At 36.1% G+C, this 24,182-nt stretch overlaps 2 protein-coding genes across 3 annotated transcripts in view; one reads left to right on the plus strand and one right to left on the minus strand.

The window, feature by feature from the left end:
• The first annotated feature begins 1,538 nt into the window (after positions 1 to 1,538).
• Positions 1,539 to 7,487, plus strand: LOC123533292 (M-phase inducer phosphatase-like). Its single transcript, XM_053520538.1, has 6 exons — positions 1,539 to 1,585; positions 4,293 to 4,425; positions 5,411 to 5,554; positions 5,797 to 6,143; positions 6,303 to 6,420; positions 7,213 to 7,487. The coding sequence occupies exons 1-6, from the start codon at positions 1,539 to 1,541 to the stop codon at positions 7,372 to 7,374; spliced, it is 951 nt and encodes a 316-aa protein (XP_053376513.1). The 3' UTR covers positions 7,375 to 7,487.
• A 1,960-nt stretch (positions 7,488 to 9,447) lies between these two features.
• The window catches only part of LOC123533294 (uncharacterized), a 42,439-nt gene continuing 27,704 nt past the window's right edge, over positions 9,448 to 24,182 (minus strand). Inside the window, exons 23-29 of one of the 2 annotated variants that reach the window (XM_053519828.1) lie at positions 23,410 to 23,570; positions 22,351 to 22,535; positions 21,039 to 21,062; positions 18,478 to 18,613; positions 15,580 to 15,648; positions 14,410 to 14,613; positions 9,448 to 12,230 (exon numbers count right to left, since the gene is read on the minus strand). In XM_053519828.1, the coding sequence (XP_053375803.1) occupies positions 12,192 to 12,230; positions 14,410 to 14,613; positions 15,580 to 15,648; positions 18,478 to 18,613; positions 21,039 to 21,062; positions 22,351 to 22,535; positions 23,410 to 23,570 (818 nt within the window). In that variant the 3' untranslated portion in view covers positions 9,448 to 12,191. The remainder of the gene's footprint in view (positions 12,231 to 14,409; positions 14,614 to 15,579; positions 15,649 to 18,477; positions 18,614 to 21,038; positions 21,063 to 22,350; positions 22,536 to 23,409; positions 23,571 to 24,182) is intronic. The other variant, XM_053519829.1, reaches the window with a different exon arrangement.

Consider the following 24,182-nt stretch of genomic DNA (forward strand, 5'->3'; position numbering starts at 1 on the left):
ACTTCGCTCGAAACAGTGAAGTTTACATTTAGTGCCAACATGCCTTTTACAGCGAATATCATACTTTGCAAAATTTATGGGAAGCCTTGACGGTGACGTCATTCACCGCGTTCTCGCACTGGCTTTAGGATTTTTTGTTTGTTTGTTTGCAATCCACGTAGAAACTTGACAGCCTTTACACTTCCTTACCGTTTTAAAAGTGTTTTTCAGTTGCATATACAGTTTTCATTACGAAAAAGAATCATGTCGGTGCGGTTTACGAATTTCTGTGACTGGTTAGGCACAGGTGCCCGTCCAGTCTTGGTGCCCATATGGGTGCCGCCCCCTCAAAAAAAAAAAAAATAAATAAAAAAAATAAAAAACACTGTTTTAAGCCTAAAACGAAAAAAAATTTTTTTTGAATTTTTTTCCCCCTATATATACTCTTATATGGAAAAGGTGCATGTGTTGCCGTAACGCTATGGAGGTTTACTAGGACACGCTGTGGAACAACCAAAATGTCCAGTTCAGTACCAATGCAAGCTACCCTGCTGCAATTTACACATCATGCATTTATAAAATAGTAAACCATCCTTTTCTACCTAGTAAACAGCCTTAAATAACTTACATTTAAATTCAAACAAGCCAAATTGTCTAGACACTTGCAAAATAACAGTGACGATCGGCCATTTTGTTTCAAAACGAAAGTAGAAAACCTATTCCGTTGTTTGCGTCTTAGAATTTAAATGTAAGTTATTTAAGGCTGTTTACTAGGTAGAATAGGATTGTTTACTATTTAATAAATGCATGGTGTGTAAATTGCAGCAGGGTAGCTTGCATTGGTACTGAACTGGACATTTTGGTTGTTCCACAGCGTGTCCTAGTAAACCTCCATAGCGTTACGGCAACACATGCACCTTTTCCATATAGAGTATATATATGGAAAAAAATTTTCAAAAATTTTTTTTTTTCGTTTTAGGCTTAAAACAGTGTTTTTAATTTTTTTTTTTTTTTTTTTTTTGGAGGGGGCGGCACCCATAAGGGCACCAAGACTGGACGGGCACCTGTGTGGTTAGGATGCTCGGATGTTCTTGCAGACAACCAGTCTGCGTTTTGTACATAAAGCGTGCGCAAACACTGTTGTTTCTTACGTCATTTTCTGTTATATACGTTAAGGAGTGACTTTGTTAAACTAAAGTGGGTAACGTCGAGGACTGCAGTAGTACGTTGCACCCTGCTGTTCACCGAACATTGTGCCAGATAAAGATTACGAGGGCATGCTTCTCCAGAAAACTTTGAATTGTAATGCATTTCTCTTATATATAGTATTGTGGTCTATTAGAAAATAACTTGTGAAGCAAAAAAAAGTATTCTGTTTTGAATTCGTGTCCCGTCAACGCATTTTGTGCATTGAATAGAGGCCAAAGTTCAATGTTTGATCGTGCAATGATGATGGCCGATATGCGAAGATACGATGACGAGACGCGATAGTGCAATGACAAAGCGTGAAAGTTCAATGTTTGATCGTGCAATGATGATGGCCGATATGCGAAGATACGATGACGAGACGCGATAGTGCAATGACAAAGCGTGAAGGTGCAATGGCGTAGGGCAAATGTGCAGTAGGTGTAGCTATAGTATCTTGAATGGTTACTATGAGACAATATATCGCGCGCAAAACCACGAAATTAGCAGAAGGTCATGGTCATACTTGGAATCAATAGGGTAGAGCGCCGTACCGGAACGGTTGAGTCGCATTTTGACTGTTAAATGCGTGTATATTCTGTTGTATTTACGTATTACGGAGACCTGATATGTCAACGACAGAAACAATACCAAGTTGAATAAATTCCGCAGAAACGAATTCTTCACACATGTGAGGAATTCGGGCGATAATTTCATAATAATCGTCGGAATGTGTCACAAGTTTGTGAAATTTACGTTTCGCATCTAAAGACAAAGCGTATTTGTCAAATCTCTGATCTGTGATATTTTCGGTCACATGTGAAGAATTCGTTTCTGTGACATTTACCGTGCAGCAAAAGGTCAATTCTATGCGGTATGGGTAGGACTACACTTGCTTTAATAGCTGAACGATTTATTATTTTACATTTTACCCAAAACGCACGAAAACTTAAAAAGAATACGCACGGACAGATGGGTATGTTGTTCTTTTTACCTGGATAGCAAAACTTTATAGTTAAGACAGGTTACAATCGGTAACCCTGTTACTAACGCTTCTCAGTTTGAATGGAACAACTTACTGTCTTGTGTTGCAATAACATATAATCTGCCAGTAGCTAAAATTTCTCCCTTTTTTATTTTATTTTTTGTTGTTGTTGTCGTGCGAGTAGAAGATTAGTCTCTAATGGTAATATATAAGTTTGTAAAATTATTGTTCTTATAGTACATAAAGGGCCATAACTCTGAAAAAAGGCAAGTAAGGGTTGTCGTTTTTGACCTACTTACTCCACTAATATATTAAATATTGAACAAGTGTGCAAAGTTTAAAAGCAATGTGGAATTAAACAAAACTCTTAGCCAACGCAGTCGACCAATTGTAGACAATGAGATTATCATGGTTATATTAAAGCTTGAAGGAATACAATAAAACCTGCAAGATCATGCGCGGATCCAGCCAATTTTCTCAGAGTGGGTCCGAAAGACCCCTCACATGACAAACATGTGTCTCTATACACTAAATAATTTGATCTTTTTTTTGGATGCTAGCCGTTTACAAGTATAGAGTTGCCAAAAAGTTTTTGTTGAACAGGCTGAAGTAGAAAAGTAGCCGACCAGCTGAATACCCCCCCCCCCCCCCCCCCCCCCCCCCACCCGAAAATTTTGAAATTCGGCGCTTCTTTTACTGCATTCTTGGGTATTTTAGGAGCATTTAAGAACACCTTTTCGACTGCAATTTTATATACATTATACCCCTTATTTTCACGTTATTCGACGAGCTCACCTGTTAGAATTTGGAAAACCATTTTCTTTCCTTCTTCTCTTCTTTTCTTTCTTTTTTTTTTATTTTCAGGGTGGGGGGAGGTCCGGCCCCCCCCCCCCCCCCCCCCCTGTATCCGCGCAAGAGATTAATATATAATAGATAATCTCTATAAAATATAAAACGTTATCTAGAATGAAGTTTATACGATCAATAAGCTAAGGTCTTTCTTTTGGATCTTTTTTTTTTTTTGCTGTTCCATTTTCATTGGAACAACGTAAAAGTTAAACAACAAAAGCAGTTTAAAAAATGTAATACACGACTTAAGGTATTCGATCCACAAATAGATATCTTAATGCCTGGTGACCCAATGTTTTTGGTATCATTTAAAAGAGTTGTGTCTGATGAACAAGAATTAGTAAAGTAAAATGACCATAAATAATATGCACGAATCAGTACAGTCATGTTTGATAAATCTTACACTGTAATAACTGGATTTCAAGGAAAAAATAATCTATAAAAATGTTTTTATATAATTTATATTTTCTTTTTCAGCAGACAGTCCTCTTTCTAATGACATGAGCTTACCAGCCATCAATATTTGATATATTTTAATAGCATTATTGTATAGAACTTGCTTATTTAAGGACCGGATACCTTAAGTGAACTTTTGTTAACAGTATTTTACTTGCATTTAGGAAAGTATTTTCCCGGATACTGTTTATTACAATATTACTAATGAAAAAAATAGAAACATGGCATAAAATTGCAATTTACGAACAACATTGACACCATATCGCCAAATCTACAAATTAGTTCATCTTGTCACATAGGCCGGATTGTCCGAGTACAAAACACGTGTTCTATAATTGTAATAAGGAGTTGTGAAAACAGGAAAACGGAAGGTGTTTTTCACATGTATTCTTTAAATTTTAGTGCTACGGCAAAATAAGCTCAAAGCTATATCGGAAACCTTAATTATTAGTTCATAATTACGAGAATGGCCAATCTTCTCTACTTACAAAGTATATAAGCGAAAATATTTCATTTTACAGTCATAACCTCTTCGGCAATTCATATATACAGCACATATATAATTTGAATATCACTTTATATTTTATATTCTTGAGAAACTGGAATTACTAAATCATGTCTTTGAGGTATGTCGAATTTAGATGCTTATCACTCATATATAAATAAAATATTGTGCAAAATATTTAGCATTTTAACAAAATGTTGCAAATTCTCAATGCATTTGCTATACGAGTGCTTTCTATAATTTCATTTTAAAAATCTGTGTTTGTTTTGCAATTAATTCAGATGTGTTTCTTCTATTTGTTCATGTATCAATATTTCCCTGTCTTTATTTCAGACTTCGTTTGTTCGAAAACGCTGTAGATTCCCCTGTGCAGACAATTTCCGGTGAAGTCTGGGACGAGATCGAAGCTGTAATCACTCCCTATGGAAAGCTTTACAAGTCACCAAGCTCTGAAGCCGATTTTTCGGTAAGTTTCTTACACGAAAACCTTTTTCATTTTAATGATATTTGAAAATATAATTGTTCGACGATAGCCTCCGCACACATTGAGTATTTTTCAAATAAAATATATTTGCAGCATTCACTATAAAACTATTCTATATCACAGGTGCCCGTCCAGTCTTGGTGCCCTTATGGGTGCCGCCCCCTCCAAAAAAAAAAAAAAAAAAAAAATTAAAAACACTGTTTTAAGCCTAAAACGAAAAAAAAAAATTTTTGAAAATTTTTTTCCATATATATACTCTATATGGAAAAGGTGCATGTGTTGCCGTAACGCTATGGAGGTTTACTAGGACACGCTGTGGAACAACCAAAATGTCCAGTTCAGTACCAATGCAAGCTACCCTGCTGCAATTTACACACCATGCATTTATTAAATAGTAAACAATCCTATTCTACCTAGTAAACAGCCTTAAATAACTTACATTTAAATTCTAAGACGCAAACAACGGAATAGGTTTTCTACTTTCGTTTTGAAACAAAATGGCCGATCGTCACTGTTATTTTGCAAGTGTCTAGACAATTTGGCTTGTTTGAATTTAAATGTAAGTTATTTAAGGCTGTTTACTAGGTAGAAAAGGATGGTTTACTATTTTATAAATGCATGATGTGTAAATTGCAGCAGGGTAGCTTGCATTGGTACTGAACTGGACATTTTGGTTGTTCCACAGCGTGTCCTAGTAAACCTCCATAGCGTTACGGCAACACATGCACCTTTTCCATATAAGAGTATATATAGGGGGAAAAAAATTCAAAAAAAATTTTTTTTCGTTTTAGGCTTAAAACAGTGTTTTTTATTTTTTTTATATTTATTTTTTTTTTTTTGAGGGGGCGGCACCCATATGGGCACCAAGACTGGACGGGCACCTGTGTTCTATATATGTTGTTTTTTTTCTGTAACATCATTACGGCATTAACATTTTCGTAACTTATGTATTTATTTCTCCTTACAGATAAAGATTCCGTCGCGGAAGTCATTGAATCGCCAAACATTAGACGCCAGAAGAAGCTTGTTTTCTGGAAAACGTCAAGCAGACGACAGTCTTGAAGTAGAATCTCCCGCCACGAAGAAACTTAGGAACAGTTCTGTACTTCCGGTTAGTATCCTGCTCAGCATTGTTTTATTATTCACTTTGCCATTTAAAAAGCATCAGCAAGATATGTATTTCATATTGCTACTAATTACAGAATATATGAAGATCAAGAAAATGCCATTTAGTTTTACATATCTAGGTTATTCATCGTTCATTCATTTTTGAATGTCTGTTTACTATTTTAAATTATTTTAATTAGGAATGCACATTTACAAAATATAAATTTATCATTTTTCTAATTATAGGATTCCAATGATATCATCGAAGCTGTTGAACGTTTAGAATCACGTGAACTCGTAGCTGACGGAACCCGTTGCTACACGTTACCCACAATTCCCGGCAAACACAGCGACCTCAAGTCCATCTCTCCAGAAACAATGGCGGACATCGTGGAAGGGCATTATACAGAACAACTTGGGAAAGTAACCATTGTCGACTGTAGGTATCCGTATGAGTTCGAGGGAGGTCATATCCGGGGAGCGGTAAACCTGTACACAAAGGACGCCGTCAACACACTTCTCCAGGAGAAGTCAGAGCAACCACGTGTGCTAATCTTCCACTGCGAGTTCTCGTCCGAGAGGGGACCAGAAATGTAAGTATACGAATACGCTGAGTATCGTTAATATAAATTCAATAGATATTGTTGCATTAAGAAATATCTTTCACAAAACTGATATTGTTACTTTATGATACATTAATTTCATTTTGAAATAGGACGAATAAAATAATGTTATTGTCTATTATATTCCAGGTATCGTTTCTTGAGAAGCCAGGATCGTGAGCTGAACAAACACAGATATCCGCATCTCAACTTCCCAGAGATTTACTTACCTGATGGCGGCTACAAGGCGTTCTTTTCTACACACAATGTGCTTGTCCATATTTTGAAGTTCCATCAGTTTACATTTCAGCTTTTTCTCTGCGACTCGTATTTGCAGTAATTTATGGAAATGAGGACATTACACAGTGCGTCCGTCTGGTGCCTTGTGCGCCCCAAAAAAAAAAAAAAAAAAATAAAACTGTTTAGCCAAACGAAAAAATTTTTTGAATTTTCCCATTATACTCTTATGAAAAGTGCATGTTTGCGTACGCTTGAGTTTCTAACACGCTTGGAACACCAAATGCCCGCATACTGCAGTCCTGCTCAATTTACACATCATGCTTATAAAAGTAAACCACTTTCTACTGTAACAGCTTAAATATACATTTAATAACAGCCAATGTCGCACTTGCAAAATACATGACGATCGCATTTTGTTCAACGAGAGAAACTATCCGTTGTTTGCGTCTAGAATTAAATAGATTAGCTGTTATAGTAGAAGGATGTTTACATAATAAGCAGTGTGTAAATGAGCAGGGCTGATGGACTGACTGGCATTGTGTTCACATGTCTAGTAACTCATACGTTACGAAACAGCACCTTTTCCTTGAGTTATATATGAAAAATTTCAAATTTTTTTTTCTTTAGGAAAGTGTTTATTTTTTTTTTTTTTTTTGGGGGACCCATAAGGCACCAGATGCGGGATGTGGCCAATTTAACTATAAAAATCTTAAATAAAGCGAGTAGCGTATGTTTATTCGCACGATATCGAGTTGCATTGCAATTCTGCGCATTTCATTTATTCAGATTATTGAATGTTTTATTTTTTTATGAATTTCAGGATTTGTGTGACCCAATCAGCTACAAGCCAATGTTGCACGAGGACCATGCTGCAGACCTACGTCACTTCCGTGTCAAGTCGAAATCTTGGACCGCTGGTGAGAAACAGAAGACAAGCAGACGACAAAGAAGCAGACTTGCTTGTTTAAATATTGACTTCTAAATATTGTGCTAATGTGTTGAAAAGTGCTAAATGTAAGACAGTTTGCTGGTTGTGCTCTATGTTGTTTTGTTTACTGTATTTGTTGATTATAACTCGTTTATGCTGTGAAGAAATAAAAAATAAAAACTAGATATCTACTCGTTTTTATTAAAATGTGGTCTAGTTGTTGACTACGGATGATCCAGTTTCGAACACGACTGCACTGAAATTTGTATCAAACATTATACTTGTGGTCCAAATTTCTTTGCCATCGCGTCAAAAACAAATATGTCCATGTAAAACAAGGGTCATGATGGCCAGATATCGCTCACCTAAGTTTAGTTGACCCCAGGGTCATGATTTCAACAATCTTGACAGAACCACTAGAGCATGTCACATACTACACATCTAAGCTCTCGGTCTTATGTTGAAGACAATAAGTATTTTAACCGCAGGGGAATAATTTGAACGATCTTGGTAACGGATTCAAACACGTTGCTATATACGAAATATAAAAGCCCTAGGTCATGTGGTTTTGTACAAGATTTTCAAAGTTTTCCCTATATAAATAATGTGACCCCCAGGGTGGGACCATATTTGACCCCAGAGGGATAATCTTGACTGCTAGATGATGCTACATATAAAATATCAAAACCCTAGGCTATGTTGTTTTGTATAAGATTTCCAAAATGTTTCCATACATAATAAATCTATATAAACCATGTTGTCCCAGGGCGTGGCTATATTTGACCCCAGTGGCATAATTTGATCAAAATGTAGACCTACTAGATGATGCTACATATCAAATATCAAAGCCTTAGGCCCTGTAGATTTGGACAGGATTTTTGTGTTTGTTCCCAATATCACTACATGTATATAAACCATGTGACCCCCAGGGTGGGGTCATATTTGACCCTAAGGTGATTATTTGAACAATGTTCCTCAAGGACCACTAGATGTTGCTACATACTAGACATCAGATGGTTTTTGACAAGAAGATTTTCAAAGTTTTTTTCCTTCTATATAAACCATGTGACCCCCAGGGTGAGACCTTTTTTGACCCTAGGGGGATAATTAGAACAATCTTAATAGAGGACCACTATAGATGGTACTACTTACCAAATATCAAAGCCCTAGGAACTGTGGTTTTGGACAAGATAATTCTCCTTTTAGTTGCAATTGGCAACCATAGTTCTGCACAGATTTTAATTCTTTGGGCAATTTTGAAATGGGGCAAATCAAGGATAATTCATGTGAAGTTTGGTGTAAATCTGCCTAGTAGTTTTGAGGAAGATTTTTATGCCCCCACTTTCGGGGGGTGGGGGGGATATAGATTTGCACTTGTCCGTCCGTCCTTCTCATCCGAGAATGTTAAGTGGCGCCTAGCTCCTAAAGTATTTGACCTAGAGTCACAAAGCTTTACAGGAATGTTGGTCAGCATGTGTCGTTGTGCACCTGGGGTTTCGCGTCCGGATTCATACAATTGTGTAGGTGTTATGGCCCCTGACTTAGTAAAAAATTGGTCATTTTAATGTTGTGTCGCGCGTATCTCCGAAAGTATTTGAGCTAGAGTCACCAAAGTTTACAGGAATGTTGGTCAGCATGTGCAGTTGTGCACCTGGGGTGGGGTTTCGCGTCCGGATTCATTCAGTCGTGTAGGAGTTATGGCCCCTGACTTAGTTAAAAATTGTTCATTTTAATGTTGTGTAGCGCGTAGCTCCAAAAGTATTTGAGCTAGAGTCACCAAAGTTTACAGGAATGTTGGTCAGCATGTGCAGTTGTGCACCTGGGGTTTCGTGTCAGGATTCATTCAGTATTGTAGGAGTTATGGCCCCTGACCTAGGAAAAAATTGTCATTATATATGGTTATTTTTTTTTTTGCATTTTGTTTTAAATAGCAACATATTGTTTTCCCAAAGTTGATCTGTGTCCTTTGTCATGTAGTGGGGGCACCTGTGTCCCATGGACACATTTCTAGTTTTAGAACATGTTTACTGGGCGGACGACATACATCAAGCAGTCACAAAAGTAATGGGAAAGAGGCCTCAAGATTATTGTTTCATTTCTGAAGAGAAAAATATTGAACAAAATAAATTACTTCCGTCATTTATTATAAAATACAAATAATTATGCAGTTCTTTAGTCTAAACTATCAACTGAGTTTTATCTATAATAAAACAAATAAAGTAGTTTATACCCTAATTTTTGGCAAAAAGATCAGACTGTGACACTGAAAATAATATTATCTAAATTCATTCGAATTTGGATGCAGTTATGATTTCAAATAAATGCTCTATAAACTAAAATGTATGTCAAGCTGAGCTTGGTACAAGATTAGATATGGAGACTGGGAACCAGTCTAAACTGTAGCATCTGATTGGTTGTCTCCCCAGTCATCAGATTTTAGTACAAGATTGCGAACCAGACTCAGCTCTGTCATCTTATTGGTTGTCTTGCTGGTGATCAAGAGTTTCGTGCAAGATTAGAAACTGAGTTTGGGGACTATTCTCAACTAGCAACTTACTGGTTGTTTTTGAGAAAAAACAAACCACAGACTGCCTTAAACTTTTGACAAAAAATAAAAACACCAATTTTATTGGAAGTGTAAAAAAGGTATTTAGGTTGCCTAGTTACATGTATAAAAAACAAGAGCTGTTGGAGGACAGCAACGCTCGACTATTCAACAGCCTTGTCAATTGAATGAATACAAAAGTTGAAAAAGGGGCATAATTTTGTAAAATGCAAAGTAGAGGTAATGAACCTCTGTACTGCATGTCATATCATGACAGTGAACAAGTGTGTGAAGTTTCAATCCTTTCCAATTTGTGGATACTGAGATACCAGCTTACATACAAAAACTTAACAAAAAACTGCTAAGTCAAAGGGGCATAATTTTGTAAAAATGCCAAGTAGAGTTATGGGACCTTCACAGTGCATGTTAGATCATGACAGTGAACAAGTGTGTGAAGTTTCAATCCATTCCAATTAGTGGATACTGAGATATCAGATTACATACAAAAATTTAACCAAAAACTGCTAAGTCGAAAAAGGGGCATAATTTTGAAAAAAAAGAGAGTAGAGTTATGGGACTTGCTTAGTGCATGTCAGATCATGATAGTGAACAAGTATGTGAAGTTTCAATCCATTCCCATTAGTAAGTACTGAGATACCAGCTTACATACAAAACCTTAACCAAAAATTTCTAAGTCGAAAAAGGGGCATAATTTTGTAAAAAAGCAAAATAGAGTTATGGAACCTGTGCAATGTAAGTCAGTTTGTCACAGTGAATAAGTGTGTGAAGTTTCAATCCATTCCCACAAGTGGTTACTGAGATACCAGCTTACATACAAAACCTTAACCAAAATCGGGACGCGGACGCGGACGCAGACGCCGACGCCGACGCATGGGCGAGTGCAATAGCTCACTATTTTATGAATAGTCGAGCTAAAAAGGAAGCTTTCATCATAAAATATATCATGCCTAAACTAAAGGTTCACAACTACATGAAACAAATTCAATATTGTCTATTTAAAATAAACAAAACAGAATTAATTTTAAAAAAGATATGATTCAGATCAACATTGCATGTATAAAATTTTGACATCTTGTTTTCCTCTAGCCAGTAAAAAATATTTACAAGTTACCATAATGTAAAAAAATCTTGACTTTTATTGAATATTTACATAAGCCTTATGACTTATAGTTACAATGGAACTTTAAACATAATGGATTACACTGTCATGAAAATTTCATATCCAGCATGTGATGACTTTATAAACATTTATTTTTGTGTCGACTTTAAAGTCACAGCGACACATTCATATGCCATAAGGTGACTTTCCATCTTTTGCCGGTGGAGGAAGACCCACGGTGCCCATGTATGCTGACTGAATGTCTTCCTTGCATGAAAGAACTCTACACCCACAGCAAGGTTTTGAATCAACAGTTTAGTGGGGCAAGTACATGAACGACCTTACTTAACCTTAAGTCTGCTAAATTTCTAAAATTGACTGGTCCAGCATTCTATTCGAAGGGGTGTTCACTGAAAATTTACTGAATGATCAGCAAACAGTGCAGACGATGATCAGCCTGCACGGATAGGCAGTACCACTTGCCGACAACAGGCTAAATATTTATTTATTTATTTGGGTTTTACGGCGCACCAACACAGTATAGGTTATATGGCGCTAAACAGGACTACAAATTTTGGTTCCACATCTCATTCACATCGAAATAAAAACACGAGGTATGGAATCAAAATTTGCATACCTGCTGGAATCACAGAGTTACAACAAAACCAAGTGTTAAGACACTATTAGTCGCCTCTTACGATCATGCAAGGGTAAGGCAGTGGTTCCAATTCTTTTCATACACAGATCGTCCCAGAACCACATGGGGCAACAACAGGCTAAAAGTTAACAACTTGACCATATGGAAACCCTTATTACTAAAGCCACACAACAAACTTTTCTAGAATAAAGATTATGAGCTCATTCTTTCATATATTACTACTGCGCCCCTAAAGTCATGCAATATTTCAAACATAGCAGGACATGTGCATATTTCTCAAAAACATTAAAAATTTCATACTTCTGATCATTCTGGAAACAATGTATCAAAAACAATATACATAGTCTTTTTACTCTACAACAAAGAAGAAGAAAATGTCCCAACTAAAATTTGATAGTGAAATATTAAATGTCACATTAACAGAAACAATACTGAATAGTCACATTCTCTATGTATGCATGTCAAAATTGATTTTTTATTTATTTATCTAATTTTTTGATGATGTTAAGTTTTCCTTGCAGTGAGGTAAAGCTGGCTGGACACTGATTTTACAATGGACCATACCCAGAGGTCATCAATGCATTTTCCTGGAAGAAAATAAAAACAAAATAAGTGGATAATCTTGGTTATCAACAATAAGATCAAACTAACAGAGCTAGTTATCTCATACTAGACCAATCATAGTGTAAATTGGGTATTATTCCTGATGATTTCATTTTGCACTAATTTTTGTTCACCACAATGGCATTCAAAACTTATATCAATATTAAGGATCCTTAACTCTTAAGAATAAACAGAAAGTGCAAATTCTCAACAAATCCTTAGCATCTTAACTCAAAATAATGAAATAAAAATGTAGTGATAATTACCAAATCTACAGAAGTGTAGAATTTCATTATTTAATATATCAATTAATACCATACTAAAGGTAATTTATAACATTTCAAAATGTACTTGTAAACTTGTAAAACTTAAACCTTTATTTTAAAGCGCGAAAATATATATGTATGTAGATTTATATGTAGCCAGCAACTTGATTACAATCATCTGACAGTTTAAAGCAGATACTTAAATACTGAAATGCAACTTGCATTGTCTTCCAATTCTAAAATGATCTGTGAAATTCTTCTTAAAAAAGAATTGTAAGAACTGTAAAAAAAAAAAAGAACAAGATTCCAGGAATACACAAAGAACTTTATAATACAGAAAAATTTATTGACAGCATTTTTCATTGAACATATCATGTAACCCTTGCAAAGGCTCAGCTTACAAAAATAGTACTTTAAAGACTGAAGCTGGCATAATGTAGGGTTAAAATTACAATTTTAAGGCCCATTTATACCTTAAACATCTAATTTACCTACATTGTTCCCCTGAGGCTGTATCCAAATGATGATGATACAGTTTAAACCCCTTAAATATTTTTGTGTGTTTTAGTTTAGTTTCTGTTTTTAGTTTATACTAATTTGTTTCAGCTTGATTGTGATGAAAGCTTCAAGCTTATTGGAACCACTCTCAAGTCTACTTCCTGGAAAAGCCAGTACTGGTGTCATGAAGTCATGGTCATGGCCTAGTGAGGCCTGAACCCATGACCCCTGGATTGAGTGGCCGACACCTTATCCACCGCTCCCCTTTAATTTGTATGTTTTCTTGTGCACTGTTAAGTCTATGTGACAGTCCAAAATTTGACTTAGAATAAAATGTGTTAGTATTGAATGTAAAATATTTTTAATAACCGAAAACAAGGTGAGAAGATGATGCACACCAGTTTTCCACATCAAGACTGGAAGTTGTGAAGTCAAGAAAAGTTCAAGTGATTGAAAAACATCGAACCTCCATTATGTTTTTCACAATAAACTTTTAAATAACACTAAATTCGCGTAAGAAAAACATACAACACATCAAATGTGAACAAATTAAAACATGTGAACAGTGGTTTTGAATATCAAACCTAATAAATTAGAACCAACCCTGTACCGTTTCTGTACTGACATCACTCCGGTGTCAGTAGGGGGCTCTGTATGCTCACTATATATGTCTGATATAACAATATACATTGTCACTAGTGCAATCAAAAATCTATCAAATTTTGAAAATTCTTAAATATAAAACATAAGTCTGCATTTGAGAAGAAAGTTTAACTGGGGAATGCCTGCACTGATATGTATTTAATTCCTGAATTTTTCAAGAAGAACACAACTTTATCATCTTTTATCAACAGTAAATTTGTTTCGTTTTCTCAGTAAAATAACCCAAATATAAACATTCCAAGCATCCGCGCAGTCTGGTGAGGATCCATGCTCTTCGCTAATGGCTTTAATGGCAATAGGCTTTAAAAGTGAACAGCATGGATCCTGACAAGACTACGCGATGCACAGACTGGTCTGGATGCAGGCTAGTCACAAATACACTATGTTGGTTTTCTCATGGCGTGGCTCAAATATGTTGTGTACCAGAACCAATCTAAATAAAGGACATGCTTTTCTGTAAATGCAAGCCACTTGTGTAGCAAAACTGTGAAAAATCTCCACAATTAAATGACAACTTTACCATAAGAATTAGAGGTGGAGGGTATTTGACTTTCGACAGTTTGTCTTGTGCACCAACTACTGAGCTGAACTATCAAGAAATATGCATTTGTTCTGTAGCCGAATAATACAGTCATGTAATATTTCTACTAAAAAAATCATGAATATTACTCGATACAAACCAACAAATATTGAAGCAAGAACAAAAACCTGCAAAAATCATTGCTAACAAACATACCATAAGTTCATAAAATGTTTTCTCCATGATTTCTTTGAAGAATCCCCTCTCCTTCTGGAAAATTGAGCTGTTGGTACCCTGTTTCTTGTATTTGGTTTCCAGCACATCGAGAACAAAGTTATTCATAGTTTTACCGGATCCCGGGTTCCGGGCTTTTCGGTAGTCTGCCAATTTACCCACAGGCTCAAGTAGATACTCATAAATCTAGAAAATGCAAGCGTTAATTAAATTTGTTTCTCAGCCATTTACTCTTCTATACAAAAACCGCTTCCAAGTTCTGAGTGATATCAAGAATGGAAATTCTGAATAAACTATTTTTAAATAAAATATTTTTATTTAAGAACTTTTAAAGCTACTTCTGTGAGTGTATTTAAGCAAAGTTTTGACAGTTTTAAACCTGTACAGGTAAGTGGGAAAAGCTCAGGTGAATACTTATGTAGGGATAACGCATGTTTTTTCGTGTTATAACATCTGCAGAATCCCGAGGGATCAACGATTCCCGAGGGATTCTGCAGATGTTATAACATGAAAAGAATATGCGCTAACGCTGTTCTAGCATAAAACGCGTAAAATACCAAGTAAATGAATATATTGTCCCGCAGAGTCATTAAATTTCCATAAAATGCGCGGTAAAGTTTACGTTGTTTATCACGTTGACGTCATTTCCTTTTGAATTATCCGTTTTGGGGCCGTAATACGTTTACGCTTTGCCAAGGAATGCGCATATATAAAAAGGTGTTATAACAGCACGTGAACGCAAGAATCTCTCTGTTAACACACATTTTCTCTCTTGTTAAAACACCCCCAAAAAGTAACAAGAACAGCAGTTTTATGCTAGAATATTCCTCTTAAAGGGTAATTAATGCCCTTGTTTAAAATGTAGCTGCCATATTTTCCATTACGATCATAAATGAATTTTTTTTGGTTAAATCCTGTTTCCAACAGCTGTTTTCTCTAATATTTGTTAAAAAGTTTAAATATCAACGAATATTGTTGAAAGCTTTATTTCATCTATTGTTTTTGATTACCTCCCTTTATGACTCTTTAACTGTAAAAGATCATTTGTACAGTAGCTCTTTCCTAAATCATGTTGCATAAAATCTATTAGGACAGCTGTTTCATCTGTTTTTTATATAAAATTTAAAGCATTACAGATTTTTAAATACTTACAGGTAATTCAGGTATGTCGTTGTAGTCAAAGTGAGCATCCCACAGGGTTATATTCATACTGCCTGCATTCTGTAACATGAAAAATGAAAATTGTAGGAACAATTCATTTCCTAAAATGCTTTCAACTGAATGCATGCCCTCTGAAGTCAATTTCTGCAAAAGTTTAATCTAACTAGATGCCCACAGGCAACATGTCGAGCCCACCAGCTGTCAAAAGGACTAGGAGTTGCACATGACACCCTGTCTCATTGAGACAAACATTTATGCCAAATAAAAAATGACTGAAAAAAGTTACAATAAAAGTTATTTATAGTAACAACAAAGGGAAGTAAATCTTTACTAAAATCTAAGTCTACACAAAAATCCTTACCAGTAGAGATAGGTCAAAATACACCTCAAAATTGGATGTAACATGCATATTGTACTACAGAAAAGTGGTCTTGATTTTTCCCTATGACCAGTCATAAAAAAGTTAAAATATAAGCTATTTATAGTAACAACAAAGGGAAACTAGAAAATGCTTTTGTAAAAAAGCGCATGTCTCCCCCAATGCAAAGTCCTATAGGCAAGAAGTCAATAGGGGTCAGGAGCGAAAGTCAAAGAGACACTGATTGGCTGCAATAGGGATCATCTACTTGGCATGTCCAGTCATCCCGCTAAATTTCAACACTCATGGCCTAGTGGTTCTCAAGTCACTGTTCAGGCTCCTGTGACCCTGACCTTTGATCAAGTGACCTCAAAATAAATAGGCATGTCCAATCATCCTATTAAGTTTCAACATTGTAGGTCAAGTGGTTCTCAAGTTATTTCCAAAAAATGATTTTACATGAACAGGCCACTGTGACTTTGACCTTTAATAGACTGACCCCAAAATCAATAGGGGTCATCTACTCTGCATGTTCAATCATCCTATGAAGTTTCAACATTCTGGGTCAAGTGGTTATCAAGTTATTGATCGGAACTGGTTTATCAATGTTCAGGCCCCTGTGACCTTGACCTTTAACGGAGTGACCCCAAAAACAATAAGGGTCATTTACTCTGCATGAACAATCATCCTATGAAGTTTCAACATTCTTGGTCGAGAGGTTCTCAAGTTATTGATTGGAAATGGTTTTCCATGTTCGGGCCCCTGTGACCTTGACCTTTCACAGAGTGACCCCAAAATCGTTAGGGGTCATCTACTCTTTATGACCAATCATCCTATTAAGTTTCAACATTCTAGGTCAAGTGGTTCTCAAGTTACTGACCGGAAATGGTTTTCAATGTTCAGGCCCCTGTGACCTTGACCTTTAATAGAGTGACCCCAAAATCGATAGGGGTCATCTACTTTGCACGTACAATCATCCTATGAAGTTTCAACATTCTGGGTCAAGTGGTTCTCTAGTTATTGATCAGAAATGGTTTTCAATGTTCAGGCCCCTGTGACCTTGACCTTTGACGGAGTGATCCCATAATCAATACGGGTCATCTACTCTTTATTACCAATCATCCTATCAAGTTTCAACATTCTGGGTCAGGTGGTTCTCTAGTTATTGATTGGAAATGGTTTGCAATGTTCAGGCCCCAGTGACCTTGACCTTTGACGGAGTGACCCCAAAATCAATAGGGGTCATCTACTCTTCATGATCAATTATCCTATGAAGTTTCAACATTCTGGGTCAAGTGGTTCTCTAGTTATTGATCGGAAATGGTTTTCAATGTTCAGGCCCGTGTGACCTTGACCTTTGACGGAGTGACCCCAAAATCAATAGGGGTCATCTACTCTTCATGACCAATCATCCTATGAAGTTTCAACATTCTGGGTCAAGTGGTTCTCCAGTTATTGATCGGAAATGGTTTTCAATGTTCAGGCCCGTGACCTTGACCTTTGATAGAGTGACCCCAAAAAAAATAGGGTTCGTCTACTCCAGCAGCCCTACAACCCTATGAAGTTTGAAGGTTCTAGGTCAAATGGTTCTCCAGTTATAGCTAGGAAATGAAGTGTGACGTACGGACAGACCGACGGAAGGACGGACGGACAGGGCAAAAACAATATGTCTCCTGGGGGAGACATAATAATTCTAGGTTCTTGTACATGACACTCAATCTCAAGATGGTGAACAGTTGTGCCAAATTACATCAAAATCCCTCTATGCATGAAAAAGAGATGCTCCGGAAAAAGTCATTCTTGTATCTGACCTTTGACCTCTAAGTGTGACCTTGACCTTAGACCTAGGGTCCTGGTTCTTGCGCATGACACTCTGTCACATGGTTGTGAACCTTTGTGCCAAGTTACATCAAAACCCCTCCATGCATGAAGAAGAAATGCTCCAGACAAAGTCATTACTGAATTTAACCTATGACCTCCAAGTGTGACCTTGACCTTCTGTGGTTTGCGCATGACACTCTGTCTCACTGAGGTTACCATTAATGCCAAATATAAACGAGACCGCTCCATGCATGTCAAAGTTATGGTTCGGACGAACAAATCCAGACGGACGGACGCACGCACATACACCGAACAGCCATTTAGACAACTATGTCTTGCTTCCGCAAGCAGGCTCGACAAAAATTGACACTGAAGAAATCGATTTCAATGGTTACAGTATAGAAAATTTATACAATAAATTCCTTATCACCTGTGAAAGTTTAAACCAATTAGGTCTGCAAGACTATCACTGTTGTTTATTTTCTATACTAGTATACTTTGAACTTTATACCTTGTTATTTACATTTTTTTTTCTGAAACTATACATATGATCAAGTGATGAAGAATATTTTTATTTACATACTATTTGTATTACAATATATAAATATATATTAAGTCTTTAATAAAATTTCTGTTCTTAGACTATAATACTGAGCGGACAAGGACTCAGGGCAATTTGGGTTGGCGGTTTGACATAAAACAAAACTCACATATTTACTCCTTGATGACCAGTTTTGTTGTTGAAGGACCTGTTCACATGGTAACATGGTTAGCTGTTGTAGAATCTCAGCTGAAGGTTTCCCCTTGAACACAGGAACATGATGGCTTCCTACCAACACGGAATTCCTGTAAGCAAGAAGACTTAGTATTTTTTCTTTGTCTTTTTTTGTTGAGCAAGCAAGCAATACAACACTGTTCAGATCATATGACAACTTTCCAGCTTTTGATGGTACTGAGAATACCAAGGTGCCCCTCCAACATTATTTCAGGCATGGGCAGGCACCTTGGAGTCAGTGGCCTTAATCAAGTTTTTTTTTTATACTTTCATGGAGGCCACCACAATAAGACTTAGTACAAGTACTAGAAACAGATATGACTATGGTAACATTATCAATTGTAAAGTTTTCACTTGAAATACTGGTAACAGTAAGACTTATTTCTAAAACAGAGATATGACAAACAGATGGAAAGCTAAAGCAATTTACTGTACACATTATTCTGTGACTAGCATCCACGTTTTGTCTTCATCTGTGTATCATATTTGACAAAAATGTGAAAACGAACCCCATAATTTCAAAAAATACAATATGAAACATATTTATCACTGTTTTTTACCAATTCATTTAAGTATACATACAATGTATACAAGACAATAAAATTTAGCCAAAGAACAAATCATCCCCCAGAAGTTTCCACTGATAAGGTGACCAACTACATGGTACATCAAAGAACTATGCTAAGCGACCTTTGTCCAAGACAGCATATACTTACTACGCACACAGTTGTGACCCACACAAACTTACTGTGAAGCACAGAAAAGTACAAGTGAACAATTTCTCAGATAATTATACAACTGTCGTAGAATAATTCACAACACTACTGAAACACTGAAAACTAAGTGACTACATCACAGCAAATACGGTTTCATGATTATATAGATGATCAACAGAAATAATTTCATGTTTCCAGACATAACTCTAAATAATGCAAATAAGAATGCTGACAATCAAATCATAAAGCAATATTTATCTTTGTTCCGAGAACTCTGATTCAGACTTAAGTGTAAGAAAATTCACTTTGGAAAAACATTTTCCCAACTTCAGCACCGCAGAGCTTCTTGAACCAGTCTTGTACAGCTCTATCTAAAATCTTACATGACTTATGATAGCGGATTTGTCATGACACGCAAACATTTCTGTGTTATTTTTATATATTTTCAATATGCAATTCAGCAGTCTTTGGTTTAAGACATAGCTCAACACCCAAACGGTTTTCCGAAAAAAACAGAGAATATCGAAATCATACATGGAGAATACCTAATTTGCCAAATGTCAATCTGTGTCCACTACCATAAGAGAATTACCAATAATTCAATAATAAAGAAATCTGTTTAATGAAGAATGCACACAATAAATTCACTGTTTATTCTACATTTCAGAGATGATCTAATTCAGTATACCCTGCAAAGAGCAAACACCTTGTACAAAGTCTTCTGAAGAGTATTCGCTCAGAGGAGGTAGCATTTTACCTTGTTTAAAATGAGCTACATGAAAGTGGTCTTCAAATGAGGCTCTTTTAATGTGCCACGCAACCTCCCCCTATAGCAAACACCATTGGGAAACTGAAACAGGCTTTAGAAGTGATTATTTGCTTTCTATCTACATGTAACTGGAATAAAATACCTCTTTTCGTATTGAGAATTTGCTTTCTATCTAATACAAAATAAAAACATCTCTTTTTGTAGAGGTGTTTGCTTTTTGCAGACGTAATTGTCAGAGGGTATACTATAATTATTTGGTCCACATTTTGGGATTAACCTGAACAGCGGGTTAACCTGGTTGTATGACCATATCTGTCCCCAGTTACTTTGAAATCATTCCATTTCAATAGCATCCGACTCAAACGTCTTTCATTTTTTCGTGAGAATTTAACCAATAACTGATTATACCAATATACCAACCAGGTTAACTCCAAAAACAAAAATGTGATTAGAACATGTGGCACATAACTATTGGCAGATACAAACAAAAAGACCCTCTGAACAACAGAGTTAAAAAGACAGTTTCTACTTTTTCCTCACATATAATTCTATAGTCTGTGTAATAGTCTCTTAAAACCTTCAAAGAACTTCTATCCAATTTCTCTGTCTATATATCAGCTAAATCTCTCTCTAGAACACACAAATGAAAGTCATATGTAAGTGAATATTTCTGTGTCACAATAAATGTTCTGTAACACTGAAGGTATACATTGTGCATGTGGAAATACTTGTGAATATTTTTATCAATGTGAAATACATATATAATGTTCACAGTCTAGGATTTATAATTGAATAATAATGACTTCATTTTTTGGGCATACATCTATGACCCACTCTGTGAATATTTCTCATTTGCAAAAATCACAAATGCTTCCACATTGCGCAATTAACCACTTATACAAAACTATAAGGCTTTACTGAAATTTCTGTTCAAATGTGAAATCATTTATTTCTGTCTAACAACACACATAACAAAAGAACACTCTACCAAATCCTGTGTTCTTAACTTACCATGGTACACTGTTAAACATGTTTCTGTAATTCAATATCAACAAAATACAACTTGACATAATGATTTCCATATCACAGAAGGGACTCACTTGTAAAGGTTCTATAAAACTGATTTTGAAGACCAGTCTAGAAATGCAACACTGCTATTGGTTCATTTTGAATTTGTCCTCAGAAACAGCCTATCAGATGCTGGAGTTCGGAGACTGGTCTCCAAACTGATTCTTTAATTTCCTTTAGCCCTGGAATGTCTTAATTTCAGTCATTAGGCCATTGGAATCAAAACAGAAGTAACCTAGCACATATCACTCTCTTCCAAATGAAAGAAACCTGTGAATTGACGTGGACTATATAGTTTTCAAGGTTATACATTGTCTATTACTAATTTGATCTCCACATGTAACTGACAACTTCTTTGCATGAAACACAGATACATGACTATTGTGAAAATCATGACTAATCAATAAAACACATTTGACATGTGTAGTGCCAGAGGATGTTAGTCATTATGCAGACAGTCCGTAGACAGTTTGAAGTTCTTTCAATCTTTAAAGCTTGTCAAGTAGGTCTTTCATTTTCAAAATAGCTAAAATTTGTTGGTAATACAGTCACACAGACCCAATTTAGGTCATATGGTGACTTTTCCAGTTTTTGTTTTTACAGTGCAGGAAGGCAGCAGGTGCCCCTGCCTGAGGGTGTCATCTTGGCAGAACCACTAACCTTCCATAAGCCAGCTGGATGATTTTCTAACATAGAAAATTCTACACCCAGAGCAAAATTTTGAACCCACATTAAAAAGGGGCAAATGATTCAAATTTTGCAACCTTAACTACTCTGCTACTAAGGGAAATATCCCCTGAGAAAAATTAATCACAGCAACATTTTCTGTGTTCAAATTCCCATATCTGCTATCAATGTATAAATGCTAGCAAGAAAAAAATCTTCCATTTCAACAAAAATCTCTTTTTTATTCTTTCTTCCACTAATATAATCACATCTTTTCATTGTAAATAATTTGTACACACAGAAGAAAAAAAAATTGTTGGAAAGCACTAAACTGACAAAAGATAACAATTTGAAAATACAGTAAAACACTGATTGTTCCAGGTCTCAAGGCGGGATGAGGAAAAGGCTCCCATTACAAGGGTTAAGAATATTCTAACACAAAAAATATATGGAACATGTCCGGGGATCACATAAACTGCTCAATAGAGACTGGGTGCTCGCGTATTGATGCTAAGGCAAGCAGTGTTTCACTGTAGAATAAAAAAAATAAAAATTCCGACAAAAATTACTACTATCATACAGTACTCACCCTTCAAACAAAGGGAGCACAGTCCAGCCGATGATCCGATCCTCGTCTTCCAGTGAGAGCTCATTACCTCGGACATCTTTCACAGCACCTGGTTCTCTATGATCTGGTCTAGGGTGATACTGTACCTCTAAACCAAACAACTGTATCACAAGGCAGGAGTTTTGGTCGTAAAATGGATGTAAATGCTGAAAAAAAGAGAGAAGAAATGCAACTGAAGAACAGTTCAACTATGGTGGTATAATACCTCAAATCTGAACAGCTATTTCACTAGCTAAGCATTCAGAATAGATGTTACTCTTCAAAAAAAACAGTCATTTTCTGTGAAATCATCAGTTTTCCTGTGGAACTAATTTTGCGTGGACTTTGTGGTAGTGTCAATCCACAGAATTTAAGCACTCTTGAGCTTTCAATGTTAATTGCATCAAGACTGATTTTGAATAAAAACATATCTACTTTACATTTTACGGATTTCTGAAATAGACTTCTATCTTATGTCAAATATATATGAGCTGCGCCATGAGAAAACCAACATAGTGGCTTTGCGACCAGCATGGATCCAGACCAGCCTGCGCATCTGGGCAGTCTGGTCAGGATCCATGCTGTTTGCTAACAGTTTCTCTAGTTCCAATAGGCTTTGAAAGCGAACAGCATGGATCCTGACCAGTCTGCGTGAGATGCGCAGGCTGGTCTGGATCCATGCTGGTCGCAAAGCCAATGTTGGTTTTCTCATAGCACGGCTCATATGATAACTATTTCCTGCACTACCAGAGACCATGACCAAAATCCACACCTTGCAGGATTAAAATCCATGACCTCTGCCATTGGAATCCTAAGCTCAACCTATGCACCACTGCAAGGTCAGAGATTATAATACTGAAATCGGAGACCCGTCTTAAAATGCATGGATCTGACTAGCTGTTTCCACAGACAATTTTGAAATTGACAAATGGCAAAGTTGTAGTTTAAGACCTGTCTGCATATTCAGTTTTATAACTTTTGGGGAAGGTATTACATTATAAATTAAAATCAATTTCTTCAATTATTGTAAACATATCTTACAGTGGGATCATCTGTCCACTCCTGTGCTGACTGGTAACTGTCAAAATTGTGTTTTAGGGTCACAAATTTCTCTTCACCCCCAAAACCATCGGCTGTTTGCTCCATACTGAGGACCTTTGCTCCCGGCGCTACTCTCCCAAAACATTGAATATATACACCCTCTGAAATATGAGAATTCAAGTTATCACTTACTCTATTAACTTTAAGCCACTACAGTCCAACTTGCTGTCTTATGGCTATATGTATATGCAGCATCAAATTTTGAATAAAGAGATGTCACCAGCCAATGAAGAATGTTTCTGAAATGGAGTACCCTTATCTATCACTTTGGAGGTACCTTCCATTATTCATAACATTTGTGTTTCTCTCGAACCCCTTGTATTTGTTTAAAAATTAGCATCAATTTATTAATGTATATATTTGTTTATAAGGCAGACAGCTTATAAGACAGGGTCCCAGGTTTGCACCAAAATCAGCAGTATTTTGCTAGAAACCTCTTATACACCCAGATCAAATTTGTTAAAATCTTGTGCGAATTTTCATCTGAAAACTAGAACAAAATCGAGAGATAACTTCATCATCATTAAATAACATGGGACAGATGAAAAGAAAAAATTATTGCTGCATAAAAATACTGTAATGTGATGAAGCCTTTAATCTACTGTAAGAGTCTGAGTAACTGCTTTAAAGCTTCATCTTTACCTGCCTGAATTTCTAAAATGGACTGGTCCATCATTAAATATGGGCAGTACCTTTTATTATTCAAAGGGGTA

Source organism: Mercenaria mercenaria, chromosome 12, assembly GCF_021730395.1.
Source record: "Mercenaria mercenaria strain notata chromosome 12, MADL_Memer_1, whole genome shotgun sequence".
Lineage (NCBI taxonomy): Eukaryota > Metazoa > Mollusca > Bivalvia > Venerida > Veneridae > Mercenaria > Mercenaria mercenaria.

Coding starts and splice junctions, on each gene's coding strand:
- LOC123533292 (XM_053520538.1), top strand. CDS start 1,539: ATGACGAGACGCGATAGTGCAATGACAAAGCGTGAAGGTGCAATGGC. Junction 1,586..4,292: donor AAGCGTGAAGGTGCAATGGC/GTAGGGCAAATG, acceptor TCTTTATTTCAG/ACTTCGTTTGTTCGAAAACG. Junction 6,421..7,212: donor CGTTCTTTTCTACACACAAT/GTGCTTGTCCAT, acceptor TATGAATTTCAG/GATTTGTGTGACCCAATCAG.